Source organism: Eublepharis macularius, chromosome 3, assembly GCF_028583425.1.
Source record: "Eublepharis macularius isolate TG4126 chromosome 3, MPM_Emac_v1.0, whole genome shotgun sequence".
Lineage (NCBI taxonomy): Eukaryota > Metazoa > Chordata > Lepidosauria > Squamata > Eublepharidae > Eublepharis > Eublepharis macularius.
Genome location: NC_072792.1, coordinates 163,600,518 through 163,620,452, shown reverse-complemented (window position 1 = coordinate 163,620,452; position 19,935 = coordinate 163,600,518). Strand labels below are relative to the sequence as shown.

Here is a 19,935-nt window from a genome sequence, read left to right as displayed (position 1 = left end):
TGTTGGGTCATATTTACAGGGGCACTTTAAATGGCCATTTTCCCAGTTAAATGACCATTTAAACTGCCCCATTAAGGGCCCTGCTGCAGCAGGTCCCCCCCCCCCGCTGTCTGCCAGCTGATAGTTTAAAGGGACCTGCCTGGCAGGGCCCTTTAAACTGCCCAAACCCCAGTGGCCTTCCTGCCCTTCAAGAGGCTGAAAATGGCCTTCCTGCCCTTCAAATGGCTGTTGTGGCAGCCATTTGAGGGGCAGGAAGGCCGTTTTCAGCCTCTTCCATCGGCTTGCAGGTGGAAGAGGCCAAAAACAGCCTTCCTGCCCCTCCTGGGAGGAGAGAAAGGATGCTGCATTGCAGGATAAGGTAAGTGTGGGGCTGGGGGGGGGGGTAGGGGGGCTGGGGTTTGGGCAGTTTAAAGGGGCCTGCTAGGCAGGTCCATTTAAAACTATCAGCTGCCGGCTGCCAGATGATAGTTAAAGGGACCTGCCACTTGCAAGGCAGGAAAGGGCCCTTTAAACTGTTAAATGCCCCCTTTCCTGCTGCTGTTAAGGCCAGAATGGAGCATTTAAACCCCACGAACCATGAACTGGTTCGTAACTGGTCCAGTTCCGTGGTTCGTGAAACCCACTAATCACGAACCTGCTGGTTCGTTGTTGTTTTTTTTGTTCCATGTCCATGTCTACTCATGAGGACTTCCTCCTCAGAACAGATCTGTAGGTAGGAAGCTCTCTTCACTTTCCTATCAAAGTATGGAGTTCTAAATAAAGAACTCTGACTTCTTTTTTAAACTAAAATTTTTCTAAAACTGCTTCCCTTTTAAAACTTATACATTCACAACCAGCCAGCACGCTCCAGCCACCCATCATCACATTTTCTCTGCAGTCAATGCTACTCTGTTAAGGACCAGTTTCTATTCCTTTTAACAGGGAAAAAAAGTGAGTATCTATTTTACTTTCCAGTAACCTTATCATTACATTGTATTTTGGAAATGGAACACTGGGAAAGGGTAGGCCTTATGTTTCCTTTTTGAAATAGCTTTGTTTGTTTGTGGCTTTTTTTTTTGGCTGGGTGTGGGGGAACAGTTAGTTTTTTTCATAGAGTGTATGTGGGGGGGGGGGCTGCTTCAGCCACTCCTAAGCTCCTCTTTCAATTTCCATTCCATGTTTAAATGGAGAGGTGGTATCTATTGCAGAAAAGGACAATTCCTAAAAATGAGTGCTGTCTCTCTGAAGCAATGAGAAGCCCTATCTACATGAACAAGATTGGAAGGGGGAGGTGCAGATCAGAGGCCTTTAAAAATTTCTTTTTGCCCTGTGTCCAGGCTGTGATTTGGTGTGCTAAGAAAGCAAGGTATATAAAATCCTAGGTAGTATAGCTGCGAGTTTTCTTTGGGGTCATGACTAGCACTGTTCTGAATGGCCTCAAAATGTGCTTGTACTCACTTATAGGATATGAGTTTGAAGTGAGAAGATGGGAGTTTGCTACTACTTTGCACTCTGTACACTGCTCAGAAATCAAGTTCACGGCAACTGTTTTGTATTCTGCCCTGGTTCAGACTTCAATCATGCATTTACCAAACAAAGGCATCTGCAATGCCATTATTTAGTAAATTTCAGTACTAAGTCACCCTTATGAATAAGACAGAATCAAGACTCCTGTAAATGAACATCCAGGAAAACTTAAAAATGTTCCCTTACAGGCTTTTCTGTGTTGCCTTTCTTAGTGTCAAATTTGTGACCATTAGTTTGTCCTATACACATGGTATGTATAATTATAGATCATAAAGTGACTATCCTAAAAGTGAATTTCAAAAACAGGACACAGCAAGATATTGCTGAGGGCCAAGCTACAAGTGACGAATGACACTTGAACGGCAAGTGTATTTCTCCCTGTTCACTTGCCCTCCACTCAATCCACTTGCCGTTCAAGTGTCATTCGTCATGTGTAGCTTGGCCCTAAGATAGCACTATAACCACTGAACAACTCCCACATTTTCCTAGGCTTGGCTCAGCTCAGGGGCATTGTTAGGAGGGTCCCCATGGATGCCTGGGTCCCCCTAATTTTATGTGCAGCCCCTCCCTAAATCTCCCATGGCCTCGCCTCCATAGATGGTGGCAATGGAAGCCCCTCCCTGTGATGTCATTGGCTCCTCCCTGTGATGTCACTAGCATAGCAATGCCTCTGGCTCGGCCCCAGCCCCCCCCCCCCTGGAAAATTGGAAAGTCTACGCCCCTGGGTCACATGGCTGTGTCCCACCCCCTGATCTCCAGACGGAGGGGAGTTTAGATTGCCGTCCACGCCATGTGGCACGGAAGGCAATCGAAACTCCCCTCCGTCTGGAGATCAGGGGGCAGGGCCACCAGCCATGTGACCATTTTCAAGAGGTTCCAGAACTCCATTCCACCGTGTTCCTGCTGAAAAAAAGCCCTGGACTTAAGTGAACAACCGGTGTTCCTTCCAGAATGGGAGAGGAGGAATTCAATGCAACCAGGCTTTGGCAATTAGATTGGCACCTAGGCTGCAGATACATTCATCACAAGGTAATTTCAACTATGTTACCTGCTTGCCTTTAATGTTCAGTCCTGTAGTGAGGCAAGCTTTTTCCAACTCTTGGGAGAACATTCAACATATTGTTTTTCTAGTTTAAATACTTTATATACCAAGTTTCAAAGTTCTATTGTGTAATAGTGGTTAATGTGTAGGCTTGTTGTTCAAGAATTCCCTGTCTCCTATTGAGAGAGGCTATTGACTATTGCTCCAGGTGCAATTCCATAGTGAATTTGGGCTTCTGATCTTTTATTTTGTTTAGTTCATTATACCCTGCATTTTCTCCCAGTGTGGAGCCAAAAGTCTTTTAAGTTGTTCTCTTTTCTTCTGTTTTATCCTCAAAAAATGCTGTGGGGTAGGTTAGGCTCAAAATATATGACTGGCCCATGGTTACTCAGGAAGCTTTCGTGGCATGGGGATGAGATTTGAACCTGGGTCTCCCAGATCCTAGTCCTATACTCTAACCACTATACCACCCTGACTATGTGTATGGTATGAAGTGGGTATAGAAGCATCAGAAGCAAGAACATCCTTTCTATAATAGCCTTCCCACTTCCCTTGTATTAACATTTTTATAAAGATTAATCGGATTGTTTTAAAAGTTTCCATTCTGAATTGGTGTCAGTGTTGTGCAGTGGCTATACAGTGAAATCCTAAAGAGAGTTTATACTTCTCTAACATCATTGAAGTCAATGAGCTTAGAATGGCTTGACTTTGGCTAGGATGGCACTAATAGTGTTGCATTTAGACTGTGGAAACGTGATCCCTGCACAGTTGCTGAGAGAGCAATCCTAAACAGGTCTACTCAGAATTCTACTCAGGTCTGTTCCACGGGAATTACTCCTAGGAAAGTGTTCTTTGGACTGCACTGTTAGATCATGGGCCAGTCACTGTCCCTTGTTGTAAATCACAAGGTTGTTATAGTAATAAGATTGGTAAATTTACCATATACATTGCTCCTCAGAAGGAAGGAAGGAAGGAAGGAAGGAAGGAAGGAAGGAAGGAAGGAAGGAAGGAAGGAAGGAAGGAAGGAAGGAAGGAAGGAAGGAAGGAACTAATACATAAAAATAACATTTCAAATGTAATGTATTCTTGTCACAGTTTTTATTACACACAGACATTTTACATGCATGTAAAGTAAACGCTATGAACTTTTTTTCTTTTTGAAATGTTCAGCAGTAGTAATCAGCCTGGTCATCATAATCGTACTCATTGTTTTTGTGTCCGTCGTCTTTTCCTCCTGCATGAGAAGAAAGACAAATAAAAATTTAGAAAGAGACAAAATGCTCACCTCAGATCACCTTTACCTTGCATTTGTGGCAAAAATCCCATCTTTGTCAGAGGCCAGACAAAGGGCAAGGAAGGAGGGCTTTTTAACAGTGGCACTCTTATTGTGGTCATAGATCCAGAGGAGTTAGCTGTGGTAGTCTGCAGTAGCAAAACAGCAAAGAGTCCAGTAGCACCTTTAAGACCAACCAATTTTATTGTAGCTTACTCTTTTGAGAGCCACTGTGGCCAGAGGACTAAGCCAAAGAGTAAAGCCAGAGGTCTCATGGACAATGGTCTTACAGTCTATGTCTTCAGACAAGCCATCCAATAACGTTAGATGCTATTGTTTTGCTTTGTTGGGTGTTTGCTGTTTATATAGTGCTGTGAGCTGCTTTGGTTCCCTTGGGGAGAAAAATGGAGTACAAATTCTAATGTTCTAATATAATTTCTTGAAATACCGGACTCATGCCGATGTTGCTGAAGGCAGATATTGAAGAGGATTCTCACAGCTCACTCATACATTTCAGGCTATAAAGTGAGAAAAATTGCCGCTCCAAATAAAATTGGAGACATTTTCCATCAAGACGACAGATGTAGAGTTCCTAGCTGAGCATGTGGAAATATCTCCCAAGAATGCGATGTGAAGGTGGAACATTATCTCAAGTTTTGTAAATCTTTTACCACCCCCAACCCCCCTTTGGAGACTGAAAGTGCTGTGATTTGAAGACGAAGATGATGCTATGGAGGTGTTCTTTATCCTTCATCCTATTTTTTTCCTGCAGAAAATCACTGGGCTGTGGGGTAGGTTAGGCTCAGAATATATGACTGACCCATGGTTACTCAGGAAGCTTTCATGGCATGGGGGGGGGATTTTGAACCTGGGTCTCCCAGATCCTAGTCCTATACTCTAACCACTATACCACCCTGACTATGTGTATGGTATGAAGTGGGTATAGAAGCAGAAAAGTAGAAAAATGGGGCAAGGGAAAAAGTTAAAATATGTTTCTTGGAATCACATATCATGTTTGTTCATGAATTGTTTTGATTAATTGCTTAGTTGCTTTTGTAAACATTTGATGCCTGTATCCTTCCAGTGTATGTTTTCCTTAGTAATTGTTTACTTTACAGAAATCTCAGAATTTCTGATAATCTGAATTCCATACATTTCATATTAAAAGCAAACTGAAATTACCATAAAGACTCTGAATTCCTTTCTTATCATCGTCTGGAAGCGTGTAATTGTCTGGGTTCCTATAATCATAAGTAGGATACATCAAGGCACCAACTTCACTCGAATGATCCATCCCCAAAGAATGTCCAAATTCATGTGCAGCAACCAGGAACAGGTTCACGTCTAAAAGTCAGTAAAGAGAATGTATTTATTTATTTATTTTACAGCATTTGTAGCCTGCTTTTCTCAACAGGAAGGTGGATCATAATAAAATCTGAAATCAACAAATAGCAATGAAACAGCTGTAAAATAATATTAAAATACAGACAAAAAAGAGGTTCCCTTGGGGAAACGAAACAATACTGAAGGTATAAACCTACCAAGCTTATAATGAACCATTTACAATCCTGCAATCTCAATTAACGTTATTTAAAGTGACAAAGTGCTCAAGTGCATACATACAATAAATAGGAATAAATAAGTCAGTCGATAGTCAATACAATAATCAATTATACAGTAAATAGTTCAATCCTAAATACTTCTCTTCCTCAGTAATATTGGCAATAAATTCAAGTCCATAAAGTACAGTCCTGAATTGGGTCACTTCCACATGCTCCAATTTTTTGGGGTTTTCCCTGTCCCAAAGCCACGTCTTCCCAATCCACTTCAAGAACTCACCTTCCATATGCATCATCCTCATGCGTGTTTTGTGGGTGTTTGTTGCAAAAAAAGGTCCCAAAACAGAAAACGTGTTCTTTATCTGCGCCTTGTCACAAATAGCGTTGGTACATTCCCACCCAACTTTCCTTTTTTTTTTTTGAGCGCATGCAGGATTGCGCTATACTATTGTCCCATTTCTCAGCTTCGGTAGAAACAGAGCATGTGTAGTACAGCATTCTCTGCCATTGATTTCCAACTCAAAGTTTTAAATGGAAAAGTGTTTCATAAATATGCAAACAATAGAGTAGTGCAGTTGCACGATTCCATATCCTACTATATAAAAGAGAAACTGTGTAACTGACCACTCGCTCCTTATCTCCATGCAGGCCTAGAATGCAGGGAAAAGAAGCGAGTTGGGGCCAAAATGGTTTGCCTTCCTACTGCCTCCTCAGATTTCCAGAGACATGAAAAGCTCAGTGCAGTGGTGAGGCCCCTCCCAAGGTCCTGAAGGCAGCTAGGGTGGGGCTCCCCACCAGCTCTGCAAGGCCTTGGGAGGGCCATGCACAAGTGAATGGCGGCCAAGAGGCTAGAGGAAGAGGAGCCCTTTATCTCTTCCTCAATCCCCCCTTTGACTGATGTCACTGGGGGAGGCAGGGGGGGGCATTGCGATTGACAGTCTGATTGCTAAGTGACCCAATGTAGTAAGCACTGCAGTATGATTCTGTTTATCATAATAGTGCAAGGACTGTTTAAAAAAAAATTTAAGGGGGGAAGGGGTTATATGATTGCATATGCAAGACAGACACTTGCATGAATCTGGGGGTAGGAGGGGTAATGGCTAGAGGAGGGCTTGGAGATTTGTGGGAGGGGCTCTTCTGAAGTGGAAAAAGCCTCCAGATGCATTGATATGGTAGATAATCGCACGAAAAAAGCGGCATCAAAAATGAAAATGGAACAAAACAAGTTTCACAAAAAACAATTAAAAAGGATCATCATGATCCGCTTGTGTATGGGATATGATGACGTATGTAATGAGTGAAATAACCCACCAAAGTTCTGTTAGTAGGCTGTCCCATTAAGGTCATGTGGAAACGACCTTGGCCTTGCTAATAACTCTTTCTTTTTCTTCTATAGGTCCAGAAAAATGGTCTGTAGTCAGGTCCGGGGAAGTACCAAGGTAAGTGAACGTTTCTTAATAGTCCTCATAAAGATGCCAATAATGGTCTCTTTCTATCAAGCTCGTCCCTGGGACGCTGATGGATGGACCAATTTTTTTTTAAGCCTTTCTAGAATGTTCTGTTTGACAAGTTCTGCATAAGGACTGGAGCATGGGGACTGCCCTGACTCCATCTGGTAATGGTTGTTGTGGGTTTTCCGGGCTGTATTGCCGTGGTCTTGGCATTGTAGTTCCTGACGTTTCGCCAGCAGCTGTGGCTGTCATCTTCAGAGGTGTAGCACCAAAAGACAGAGATCTCTGAGAGATCTCTGAGGGATCTCTGTCTTTTGGTGCTACACCTCTGAAGATGCCAGCCACAGCTGCTGGCGAAATGTCAGGAACTACAATGCCAAGACCACGGCAATACAGCCCGGAAAACCCACAACAACCATCGTTCTCCGGCCGTGAAAGCCTTCGACAATACATCCATCTGGTAAGTTGTTCCACCCGCTAGCAGTCACAATCATAAAGGCCTGAGCATGGGCTGTAACAGATCAAATTTGTTTGCAACAAGAGTCAATGCAGTGGAACATAACAGGAGAGGGGGTCCTGCAGATGTGTGGGTCCTAGGCCAGGAAGCTCTTTATAGGTAATAACCAGCACATTGAACTGAACCCAGAAACTGATCAGCAACTAATGAAATGGCTGTGTGCAGGAATATGTGGGAGCTATGAAGCCAGCTGTGGCATCATGTTGCTTCTGGCTGAAAAACCAAAAATGAAACAGCTCTAGGAAGTGCCAGATACTCTATGGTTTTATATGTTTATAGCTATACCTGTGTTGTATTCGGACCATTTTTCATCCTCATCAAAGTGAGCATCTCCTCCGATGTCTGATCCTTTGACTGGGCCAAAAGCATGAGCTAGGGTTCCACCTGGCCCATCAAAAGGATTGAAATCACCGTGAGCTGAATTAGAAAGGGGAAAAAAATAAAGATATTCATCAGGGCAAGGGCTTTCAGGCTGCAATGCTAAGACCATTTACTTCAAAGTAAACCCATATGAAATGGGTCTTATTTCTGAGCAAACGTGCTTAGACTTGCACTGCCTGAGTCCATCATCTTTCTCTGGACAGAATGTTTTGGTCAATTGCATATTTCAACAGTTTGGGAGGAGAAATTATAGGTGTTGAAAAGCATCGTTTGTTCAGTAGAAATTTAGGTACAGGCTTTAATTTTTTTAAAGTAGTTTGCATTTACACACTCCTTGACTCCTGAGCGTGTGTCATCAACATGGATCATTATAAACATGGGCATTATCAGCTAATTCCTACTAGATTTATTTCTAATTGCCCCTTTGGGTTTTCCCCTACAGGATTCTACAAGATGCTAGCCCTCCTTCCAAACCTTCAGTGTATGAGGTCTTCTGCAAACTGAGGTCCCTTCTATTCTGATGACACTAATGGCTCTTTTTCATCTGATTGTGGCTTGTATGTCATGTTATCGCAACAGCAAGGCAGATGTTTCCCTGTGATTTTTACCCATGCTGCTTCCAGGAGTAATCCCAGGAACAATGTGGGCAGTCATATTTGTTTGTTTGTTTCTTTGTTTATGATACTTACAGTCCACTTTTCTCACTGAGGCTCAAGGTGGATCACATAGCATGAGATGATTAGTTCAACAGAAATGATGCATCATCAACAACAACATTCGATTTATATACTGCCCTTCAGGACAACTTAACACCCACTCAGAGTGGTTTACAAAGTGTGTTATAGGGATGTGCACTTCGGGTTTCAGAAACTCGAAGCACATCCAAATCAACCCCAATTTGGGTTGATCTGTGATTCCTGAATTGGCCCCAGCAGAGCGGGGCTGATTCAGGAAACCTGAAGCAGAGCAACCCGAAGTGATTTGGGTTGCTTCGGGAAGCTCTGTGAAGCCTTTTTCCCTTGCCATGGCAAGAGGAAAAAAGCTTCAAAGAGCTCTTCCCACAGCTTTCACGTGATGGTAGGGGGAAGAGGGATGTGAGAGAGGCAGGAGAGGGAGGGTGGAGAGGGGGTGATCGGGGAAGGGAGATTGACTGAGAGAAAGAGCCAGTCGCTGCAGCAGCAAGCAGCTTTTTCAGACTCAATAGTTTGACACCACATGGATTGAATAATGAATTAGACTACTCCTGTTTTTTGTAATGGTGGTTTGTGTAACATAGTGTTGCATTTTGACAAGAAAATGTTAATTCTTGGAGAGGATGTTGATAAGAATTTGTTAATTCTTAAAGAGGATGCGGTGCCTTTTAATTGAATTGTGAGGTTACTGTAAATAGACACACCCTTAGTAGCTTCCTCGCGGCATTGTTTCCGTCAGAATAGATCTGGTGTGAAGTAACTCTTGCTACACATGCTGTGTCATGACTAGTAAATAACCCTTCAGGTTAACTATAAATGATGTTTATGTTTACATTTATGTGACTATAGGAGTGTATAAATTGTATACTTCATTACAGTCTATATGGTGAATTAAAGGTTAGCTGGTGAACAAGTTACAATGAAACGGAAACTGGCAAACACGCTGGCATCATACCCGTACGGCAGCTACCATCGGTATTCGTCCTTCTCCACTCTTGCATTGCCTTGGTGGAAGATGAATGGTCACTCAGACTTATGAACTTTTTGCAGCATGTGTTAATATACAATTGTGTGTAGTAGAAATGCAGTTGTGTGTAGAAGAAACCTACAATTGTATTTCACCAGATAGACCAGGCTGTTATTTATTGTCCATAACTGTGTGTTATTGTATTTTGAAGCAATATTTCACAGATATATGATGTTTATATATGAATTATTGATGGAATTTTTACTCACCTGTTATACTTATTATGCATTTGCACTTTATTAAATTTTGCACGATTTAATCATTCTTCCCTTGAGACTAGTGAGTCTCTTGTTCTGTTGCAGTGACTGGCTGGTTTGAATTGGGGGCTTGTCCAGCTTAAGCCATAAATTGGGAAGCTTGCCCTAAGCCATGTGCTTGCCTTCCTCTCTGGGCTGGCTGTGCTGCTGCTGTGAGTGACCTGCTGCTGATCCAACTGGACCTTACTGGACGACCCTGGTGGACCTGGACTGGACTGTCTGAAACAGGTTTGAGAGTCACTAGACTCACACTGGGTTTTTTCCTATTTTGGGGGAGAGGGTGGTAGTTGACTCTCTAATCTTAGTGGCTTGAGGGAAGGGAAAATTGTGGGTGTGAGTTGCACATAGGTTTTAAATCTTCTGTTTAATTATTGTGTCCGGGGTCTGGGGCTCCACCCCTGGACTCACCAAGAGCAGAGGGTGGGAGGCAGCCAGGAGACAGTCAGCCACCCGAATGGATACCCAGGTCCAGAACCTGCCAGCAACAGAGAGAGGGGGAAAAGGCACCCAAGCCTCAGAGGGTCAGATGGGGCAGGTGGAAGCCAGCTAGCCTACCCTCCAGTGGGAGACTAAGGGACCAGACAAGGGAAGTAAGGACAGCCAGGAGGGGACTGGGGCAGAGGGAGAAGGCACAAGAGATGGGGACAGCCAGACAGCTACCTTACCATCAGGGAAAGAAAGGCAGCAGAAGCAGCACTGGGCCATGCCCCAACCTGCAAACAGGGAGGAAGGGAATAATATGGACCAGTTGAGGCTGCTGGAAGCTCAGAGCAGAGGAGGCTTGGCAACCAGCCAAGGGAACACAGCTGTAGCTGTTCAGGGGCCTGAAGCTCAGAGCAGAGGAGGCTTGGCAGCCAGCCAAGAGAGCACAGTTGTAGCTGCCCAAAGCAGCCAAACTAGCTACCCCAGGTGCAGCTGCTTGAGGCAGCCAAGGCCAAGGCTAGAGGTCAAACAAGGGGTGTGGCTGGCAGGGGGAGCCAGGAATGAGGGAAAGGATATAAGGCAAGTCCACCTACAGAGTGGGGTGGGTTGTTGTGTAGGAGTGTGGTGGAGAGAGAGAGAATGAGAGAGCAACAGAGAGGAGGTGGAGGAAAGAAGATGAAGCAGAGGAGCAGGAGTAAGCCCAAGACTGACAGCTGGCTGGGGACAGCTGTCATGGAAGACAGCCAGGACAATTTCAGGTTGTAGGGAACTGCAAATGGACCGAGAGGGTGTGAGGGTGAGGTATACCCCCCTCCTTCCACATACCGGGACTCCGCATATTCCCTGAAAGTCCTTCAAGGCTGAAGTCAGGGATGCCGGCATCTCACAGGGCGGCGCCCTTGGCAGAACCTGACATATTGCTTCTTATAGCCTCTTAATTATTGCTTCTGTTTAAACATTGCTGTGTGGGGGCTGGAGGGGGGGGGCTGAATTTTGCCCTTGTTCTGTGGAGCTTTGATCCAGGGAGAATGTGTCTTGATTTTCTGTTGCCATGTTTAAAAATTCAGCTTTGCTGAGCAATTGGGAGGGACACACTCACACATACATTTTCTGCTACTTGTGCTGATTTTTGTGTTGCCTTTGTTGTGTGGCACTGGAGAGGGGGGTGGTTTGCAGTTTTTGGCTTCTTTGGTGCAGTTTTGATTTTGGGAGTCCACTGGTGCATCTGCTTCCTGTTTACTGAATTGCTTTGCTGGGTGCTGCTATTGACTGGAGGGTTTTTTGTTTTGCATTTTTGAGGAGGTTTCTGAGAGTGTTCTAAAAAGAGGTTTTTAAAGGGTTTTTTTTAGTTGTAAGTGTCATCATACTTTTGCCCTCTGAATTGAATTGTTAGCTAGGGACCTAAGGCCTCTTTTTTCTGATTAATAGGCTTGTGTAAGGATTAGCAAGAGTTCAGGTTCTCAAGCTGTGTTGATAAATAGGCCACCCATTGTGCATTTAACTAGGGTATTCCTGCCCATCTCTGGCTCCCTTGGAACCAGAACCGGCACCTTTAGAAGAAGGCTTCGTGTTATAGGCTTTCCTATAGATCTTTGGGGATCAGGGCCAGCTTGATTCCTGAAGAGGAATTCAGCTGTTTGCTAGTGCAGTGCCACAAAACTAAATAGAGCCTTGAAAAGACATTTCTGTGTCCATCTCCAGGAACAACGCCACAAAAAGCAAGTTATCAGAGTAGTCAGGTAGTTAGTTCTTAAGACTAAACTCCATTTGTGGGTAGGTGCTTCGGTCAGTGGGCCTGCTTAATAAGGTTAGTAGATAGTGGGAAGAAACATGAGTGAGAGGGGATCAGAGATGAGTTACGGGGGAAAGGTGAGGGAGAGGAGAACATGGTCGGAGGGCAGGAGGGAGGGGAGATGCTGCAGGTCTCCCCCCACCTGAGCAGAGGAGGAGGACCTCCACACTGCTGTTCACCAGCCTGGCTTCGGGTGGTGACAGCAAGAGGGTTCAGAAGGCTCCCGGGAGAACTGTGCACTTCATGTCTGACATCTAGACCTGCTCTAGTGTGCAGCATGCATATCTCTCGCTTACTGCTCACTGGTGGCAACCAGAGGACCTTCAGGGGCACGGGGGGGTGCCCAGTGTTAGGCAGGGATGGATGAGAGACCACCGGGCTGGGTACTGCAAGGCTCTGCTCCATGCCGAGGTTCTCGATGTGGTGCACATGGCAGAGAACATCACAGCCACCTTGAGGAGGGAGTTGGACAACTGGATAGGCCAGAGCAGTGTTAACATGGGATGCATGGTGATGGACGGTGGCGTAAACATGAGGGCAGTGGTGGTGCTGGTGGGCTGGAAGGATGCGCTTGGTTTGGGCTCCCCCAGGGAACCCCAGGACCCTGCAACCCATGAGCTCCAGTGTCTCCTGCAGAAATGTCAGAGACTCACGGGTCACTTCTCATGCAGTGTGAGATCCACTCACGAACTGCACCAGAAGCAGCCTGGGACAGGCATGCCAAAGCTTCGCCTGATCACCGATGTTCAATCTCCCTGAAACTTGGGTGGCTGTGAGAAGAAGGTTGGGAGAGGGTCTCCTCTAGGCTTGGTGCATTTTGGTAGCAAACTGCCACCCCCAGCCTCCTGGGAACATTCTCCCTGATTTTTCCCATAGGAAACAATGGAGGTAGATGGTGTCTGGGGGGGGGGCTTCTTTGAGGGGGCCATAACATGCTGCTTCCGGTTTTGGATTTACCTGATGTTTTTCCTGCTCTGGGTAAACCAGAAACAGGAAACCCGAATCTTTTGGGGGTGCACACCCCTAGGGTGTTATTATTATCCTCATGACAATCACACTGTGAGGTGGGTGGGGCTGAGAGAGCTCTGAGCGAGCTGTGACTAACCCAAGGTCACCCAGCTGGCTTCAAGAAGAGGAGTGGGGAATCAAACCCAGTTCTCCAGATTAGAGTCCTGCTGCTCTTAACCACTACACCAAACTGCTTTTCAATAGAATTTATATTGCAGAAATCTGGAAATTGAGCCCAAACCAAACTGGAAGAAAATATAAGCACTAACACAACACATTAAAAGATGCAGACATTGTATAGTAGGATTACTTATAGCTACAGACAGTACATACTAAACACAGTACTACAGAGACTGTGGTCCCTATCCTTTTACCAAATCATCTTGCTGATGGTTTTCATTTTCATTTCAGCACAGTCCTTTTTTCCTATATAAAAAAGCCTTTTTGAATAATTCAGTTTGGGGAAAGCCAGGGGAGGGGAATCCCTCCTAACCTCATCGGGCGGGCCATTCCATAAGGTGGGGGGGGGCACAATAGAGAATATATGTATACAGGCAGTTTAAAGGGTAGCACCTGCAGAGGCAAATAAATGGTTGCTTGCCATGAGAGTGTTACCTTACTAGGTAACACTAGTATAGATAGCAGATATGTAATTTGATTTGCAACATCTGGTGATCTGCCACAGTTGCCACTGGTAGAATTCCGACACTAGGAATTTTGGCAGGTTCGAAAGTCTACTGTTGTGGGCAGTGTAGACATGGAAAGCAAATCAGGCGGGAAAGGTCTTGTGATTGGTCATATGGCAGCATGTGACACACTTGCATTTACATGCCAAGTGGGCCATAATAGCAGCGCAGGCCTTAGTAACATGAAATACAGTGTAATGTGAAGTACGGAATACATGATAAATCAATAAACGAAAACAAATCAAGACAAATCCTTACCACGGCGTGCAAACCATATTTCAATATCAGCAGGCTCTTTTTCTGCTTTTATGAATGTCAGTGGGGTAACATCGGCCCACAATTGAAAAGCCCTCTTTATTGTTTGTTCTATTGTGGCTGGAGGTAGATCGGGAGTGTAGTTATTTATTCTTCAAGCAACAGAGGAAAAATATGTTAGCGTTTAACAAATAGTGTAGGTTCTTTGTATCATCAATATATCTAATTTTCAATCCAGCTAAATTTGAGGATTTGGAGACTGGAGCCATTTGCAGAGGCAGGCAATGGCAAACCATCTCTGTTAGTCTTTTGCCATGAAAACACCACCAGGGGTCACCATAAGTCAACTCTGACTTGAGGGTCAGATTTCATTTTCAAATCTGGTGATTGGAGCCATGAATTGACAAGAAAAATCTTTCTACAGACCTGAAAAATTCCCTAGGGCTCCCCCAGGGAACCCTAAAGAAAATTTGAACTCTTTAAAAAAGTGCTTTCCTTCCCCATGATAAAAGGAGAGACTGTAACTTTAAGAAAAGGATGCCCTGTTGTAGGCAACAATGACAGTTTTGTTAGTCCAAGTCTTGGTTTCTGCCAGTAAAAGGCTGGGGGAGGGGGGAGGGCCCTTTCCAGGGCTGTTTTGGCCTTTGAGGGAGAACTCATTGTGGCTAGTCAACAGCAACCACTGGGCTAACAGTTGACTTGCATGGTTCATCCAGGCCTGGCTGCTTCCTACTGCTTTACAGCAGACACCCCATGGAAACCAATGGGGTATAGGGCTTACAGTTTCAGACTAGGATCTTGAATCTCCATTCTATCATGGAAACTCACTATCTGACCTTGGGCCAGTTACACAGTCTCGTGTAACTTACCTCACAGACAGGGGTGGATTGAACTTGAAGAGCACCAGGAAGGACACCTCCTGGTGGACTGATGGCTTTCCCTCTCACCTGGCCCAGGCCTGCCCTGTGACATAAGGGCTGAGCCAGGCCTCTCCAAGCCCTACATGAGGTGGAAGAGGCAGCTGTCAGCTGACCTGAGTGAGACAAAGTAAGTGTTGACTGGCCTGTCAGAACCCTACATCTAAGGTTACCATCTCCAGTTTGGGAAAATCCTGGAGATTTCGGTGGTTGAGCTTATGGAGGGCAAGTTTTGAGGAGGGGAGGGACCTCAGCAGAGTATAATGACATGGCTCCAAAGCAGCCATTTTCTCCAAAGTAACTAATTTCTGTGGCCTGGAGATCCATTGTCATTCTGGGAGATCTCCAGCCACAACCTAGAGCAGGGGTGGCCAAACTGTGGCTCAGGAGCCACATATGGCTCTTCTAGAAATATTGTGTGGCTCCTGGAGGACTCTGAGTATTGCTGTGACCATACATTTTAGTTTAGTTTATTTCCCTCTCTCCCTTCCCTCCCTTTCCTGCTCTCTTTCCATGTCTTTTTCTCCCTCCCTTTCCTTCTTTCCTTCCATGTCTTTCATGTTTTCAATAAAAATGTTGGGGTTGCTAGGTCTGACTCAGAAAATACCTGGGGACTTTGGGGGTAAAGCCTAGGAAGGATGTGACATCACTTTCATGATGTCACTTCCAGGTCAAAGGCCCGGTGATGGCTCTTCCCAAGCTCCACCACTTCCGATGATGCCACTTGCAGCATACTGCACCCAAACCTCACCCCTTCCTGTGATGTCACTTTCAGGACGCTCCCCCAAACCCACCCTTCATCTGAAGTCTCTTCAATGCATCATGTCTTGCGGCTCTCAAACATCTGACATTTATTCTATGTGGCTCTTACATTAAGCAAGTTTGGCCACCCCTGACCTAGCGGTGAGGTGGAGGAAGCAGTGCCTGGCCTGTCTGAGCCCTTCCTGAGGAGAAGAGAGAGAAATGCCACCTGGCCTGCCCAGTCCCCATACAAGGCAAGGGAGGTAGTGATGCCCAAGTCAGTCTGCTTGATTCCAATGCAATGTGAGACAAGTGGCAGTGCCCAGCTTGGCTTGCCTGATCCCCACTCAAGGTGAGATAGGTGGTGGTACTCAGCCCTGTCCATCATAGAAGGGAAGGAGAGATAAACAGTATATTGGTGAGTGAGTGGGAAGGACAGAAAGAAGCAGGGAAATGTGAGGATATGGGGGTTGCCTAGAGGAAGTAAAGAGGAAATAGTAAAAGGAAGGTGAGAAATTAGGTTCCCCTCACAGGACCTTGCAGAGTCCACACTGTGCAACTAGGATCCACCCAGCGACTGGCAGTACAAAACTGGGCCATCGTTTTCTCAGGTAGAGGCTGCCAAGGGGAGGGGGAAACTGAATGTAGTGAGGTAGAGATAAAAGTAGGTTAGCTGGTGCATGGGAAAGAGAAAGTGGATGGAAAAGGAGGGAGACTAGGGAAGTTTTAGTGAAGGGAAAGAGGACCTAGTGGGGGAGAGGGAAATGAGATAGCCCCTCAAGTGTTTGCTGTTCCCCGGTTGTCTATCAAAAAGTGGAAACTCAACCAACCTGTAAGTAATAATGTTCTTATCCCATTTTGGGTTTCCATCCATTGTTTTATATTCCGAGACATCAGGTACTCCACACCTGGGCTGCTTCATGACTCTTTTAGTTTCGTCATCCATGGTTCCTGTTACATGCAAATGGAAGAATTTCTGCATCATTTCAAGTCGTTCCTTTATGCTATGGTGGAGTTTCTTATCATCTGGGTAGTAGTGGTCAAGGTAGATCTGTACGATTGAGAGAGGAGAAAGACAGGCCTGTTTGTATTTCTGTTCTGCCTATTGCATATCTTCCAACAATTGACAGATAAAAATGGAAGTATTTTAAAAAACGGAGTTGCGGCAAACGGTGTTCTACCAATGTCATTTTTTTTTGCTTCTAAATGTATTTAATTTTATATCAAAAACTATTTAATGTATTTAATTACTCATTTCATTATTCAACTTAACTGCCAGTCTATTTTGATATTAATTATATATTCTAAATGTAGCTACTTTATGTATAAAAATGACTAGTAATAAGAACATAATAAAAATACGTATACTATTTTAAAAAAGGAAAATTGGCAATTTCTGTGACTTAAGTTATATAAATCATATTAATTGTAATTAGTTGTAAGTGACAAAGTATATAAGCTTCAAAATTAATTTCCCCCCCCTTCACTACTGTGATAAATCTAAATAAAATATTTGCAAGGTATCTCCAAAAGTTATCCCAAAATGGGAATTCCAAACATTTTACTTTCAACAATTTCTCAACCTTCAAATTTAGTGTCTTAAATTGTTGATTTGATTGTCTTATTAATTTATTTTTATATATTTTCATATATGCCAGATCTTGTAAATTGCCTGTTATATAACTCATCCAACATACTAAAAATAAAAAAAAGAAAAGTTAAGAAACAAAATCCACAGAAATAATTATTTAGATCACCAATAATTGTAAAAAACAGAACAAATAAACTCAGAATGTATCTTCACTTCCGTGATCCTCAAGTCATCTCAACAAACAGATCCTCCTGGGTCAAAATCACTTTGAACCTTCTCATAATCTCCACAAAAGCCCTAAGTACTGCTTGGAATTCTTTTTTAAAACTCCCCTTCCTCAATTCCAAGCAAGTAGTCCGACTCCAAAGCAATACAAATTATACTTCCACATACTATTGAGGATGCTGCAAGAGAAACTATAAACACCTGTGCATTATATATCCACATTAAATTCTATCACAAATTATTTATACTAGAAACAAAGCCTGTTGTGGGGAAAAAATACAACGGGTTCTAGAAAGGGGAGGGTGGGCATGCAGGCATTCATTCCTCCTCCATCACTGATCCCAACCAGTGAAGGAGGGGGATAGGCATTGCCACCTGCTCTACAACTGATCTCAGCAACATGAAGGGGTAGTGAGCTTTGAAACCTGCTTAACATCTGATACAGACCGGGTAAAGGGGGGCAGGCATTACCACCAGCTCCGCTCCTGATCCCAGCCGGGTGAAGGGAAAATGGTCATTGCCTTCTGCTCTGCACCTGATAACGGCTGGGTGAAGGGGGGCAGGCAGCGCTGCTTGCTCCAAGCCTGATCTCAGCTGGGTAAAGGGGTGGACATTGCCACCTGTTCCCTGCTGGGTGAAGGGAGGAGCGAGCACTACCTCCTGCTACTTGCCTGATCCCAACAGGTGAAAGCAGGCAATGGGCTTTGCTACATGCTCCGTTCCTGATCTCAACTGGGTGAAGAGGGTGCATGTATTGCCACCTTCTCTACTCCTGATTCTGGCAGGTTGAAGGGAGTGGGGTAAAGATTGCTGCCTGCTTGGTGCCTGATACTGACAGGGTGAAGATAGGTTGGGCATTGCTGCCTGCTCAGTGCCTTATTCCAGTAGGTTGAAGGGGGTGGGCATCGTCACCTGCTCCATTTCTTGTCCCGACTGGGTGAAGGGAAGAAGAGAGGTGAGCATTGCCACCTCCTTTGCTGCTAATACTCGCTGTGTTAAGGCAGGGGTGGGTGTTGTAACCTGCTCAGCTAATAACACCAACGGCTGCAGTTCAAAGAACTCTTTCCAAAAGTAAGCCCCGTTGAGCAAAATGGAATTTACTTCTGAGTAAGCCCATGAAGGCTTATTCCTGCTGTGTGACATGCTGTATCCCACATCAGTTCTCGGGCTGGCCTGCAGTTTTTAAAAGTTTTGATCTACACTCCTAGCACCTTCTTTGTATTTTCGTGCTGGCTGGCTGCCGCTGCCTACTGCCAATACCGCATAATGACGCATTGTATTTAAAAAGGAAAATATCTCTTGCAAGACTGCATCAGGACACTTACTGTACAGTTCTATGGCACGGCATAGGATCACCTACCGTCATTTCGTTCGTGTCCTCATCGCGATGCGCTGAGATTCTAAGGATCGGGAAGGCCAGATTACAAGGCAGTAAAATGGCAATACCCAGGAGGACGTACTTCAGTGTGGAGGTCATCGTGTTCAGCCTCCAATCTCATCACCGAAGAGGGGAAGCTTATATAGGTCTGGCCACTGGCATGCTGTAAACATCCAGGTGACTCACTCTCTGTCTCTTGCCTGCCTTCCACGCATGTTTCTGAGATATTTTTTCATGTGTCACAATTCCAAAATGATTTATGAGGAAACATTAAGAGATGTCTGTTTATTGTTGTTGACATTTCCATTGGTGTAATGCCCAAGTCAGAGGCAGCTTGTTTCCACCCTTCCACCAGACCATCCCATCACCTTTTCAGCTGCAAAAACCATACAAGGCAGGGACTGAAGTCAGCAAATAGGTGTGCTGTGCAACCTCGCCTTCTTCTTGTCCTCTATGTACGCCATTGAGACTCATTGAAAAACTTGTCTCCTACACAGGTAGTTCAACTGTATGGGGAGCACAGTGAAAAGTGGGCAACTCATGAACCATTTAAACATTGTGAGTCACATTGGCGTGTGGAATGGTTTCTGTTGCAAGTCTTCTATCTGAAAATCTACCTCCACAATGGGCTGTTACAGATCTGGCAAAGGCTGGCTAAAATGCTGCTTCTTAGCGGAGCTGCGCACAACACAGTGTGGTGGAGCAGAGAGGAAGGTCAAGGGGGTTGCACCACCTCCTACTGCAGTTCTAGCGCAAGAAGCACGAAAGAATTTGTAGAAGTAAAATTCCATTATTGGCATTATTATTTGCTTCTTATGATTGCTCATCTCACCCTTTGCATCGCCTCCTTTTGGTGCATTATTCACAGGGGGCTTGGTTTACGTGAAAGCCAACCAGAACTTTTCTCCAAGTTCCACTTTACCTCTACCTTGCCTACTGTGGAGGTGGACTACTGCTGGAAGCATGAAGAGAAGGCCATCTGAAGATCCTTGGTGTGCCTGAAAGGGGAAGTGGTTGATTCTTCACTCGTCTGCTTCTGGGATGTCATGTGGGGTGTGTTCCAGTTGGCCAGCATAGCCACAGTGGTGGAGTTGCACTGTGGGCTGCCACTCCACTCAGCTCCAAGTATCTTCCAAACTGGTTACCCCCCCCCCCCACCCGAGGTTCTACACAAAAGCGTTGAATAATTGTCTTCTTTCCAGGTTTCCTTCTCT

The 19,935-nt window shown here is 44.8% G+C and overlaps 1 protein-coding gene across 1 annotated transcript; it reads right to left on the bottom strand.

Moving 5' to 3' along the window:
* Nucleotides 1-3,714: 3,714 nt before the first annotated feature.
* On the bottom strand, nt 3,715-18,820 carry LOC129326306 (matrilysin-like). Its single transcript, XM_054974458.1, has 6 exons — nt 18,704-18,820; nt 16,358-16,629; nt 13,873-14,021; nt 7,634-7,765; nt 5,004-5,165; nt 3,715-3,782 (listed from the first exon to the last, which is right to left on the bottom strand). Exons 1-6 carry the CDS (start codon nt 18,818-18,820, stop codon nt 3,715-3,717), a joined length of 900 nt encoding a protein of 299 aa, XP_054830433.1.
* Nucleotides 18,821-19,935: the final 1,115 nt, after the last annotated feature.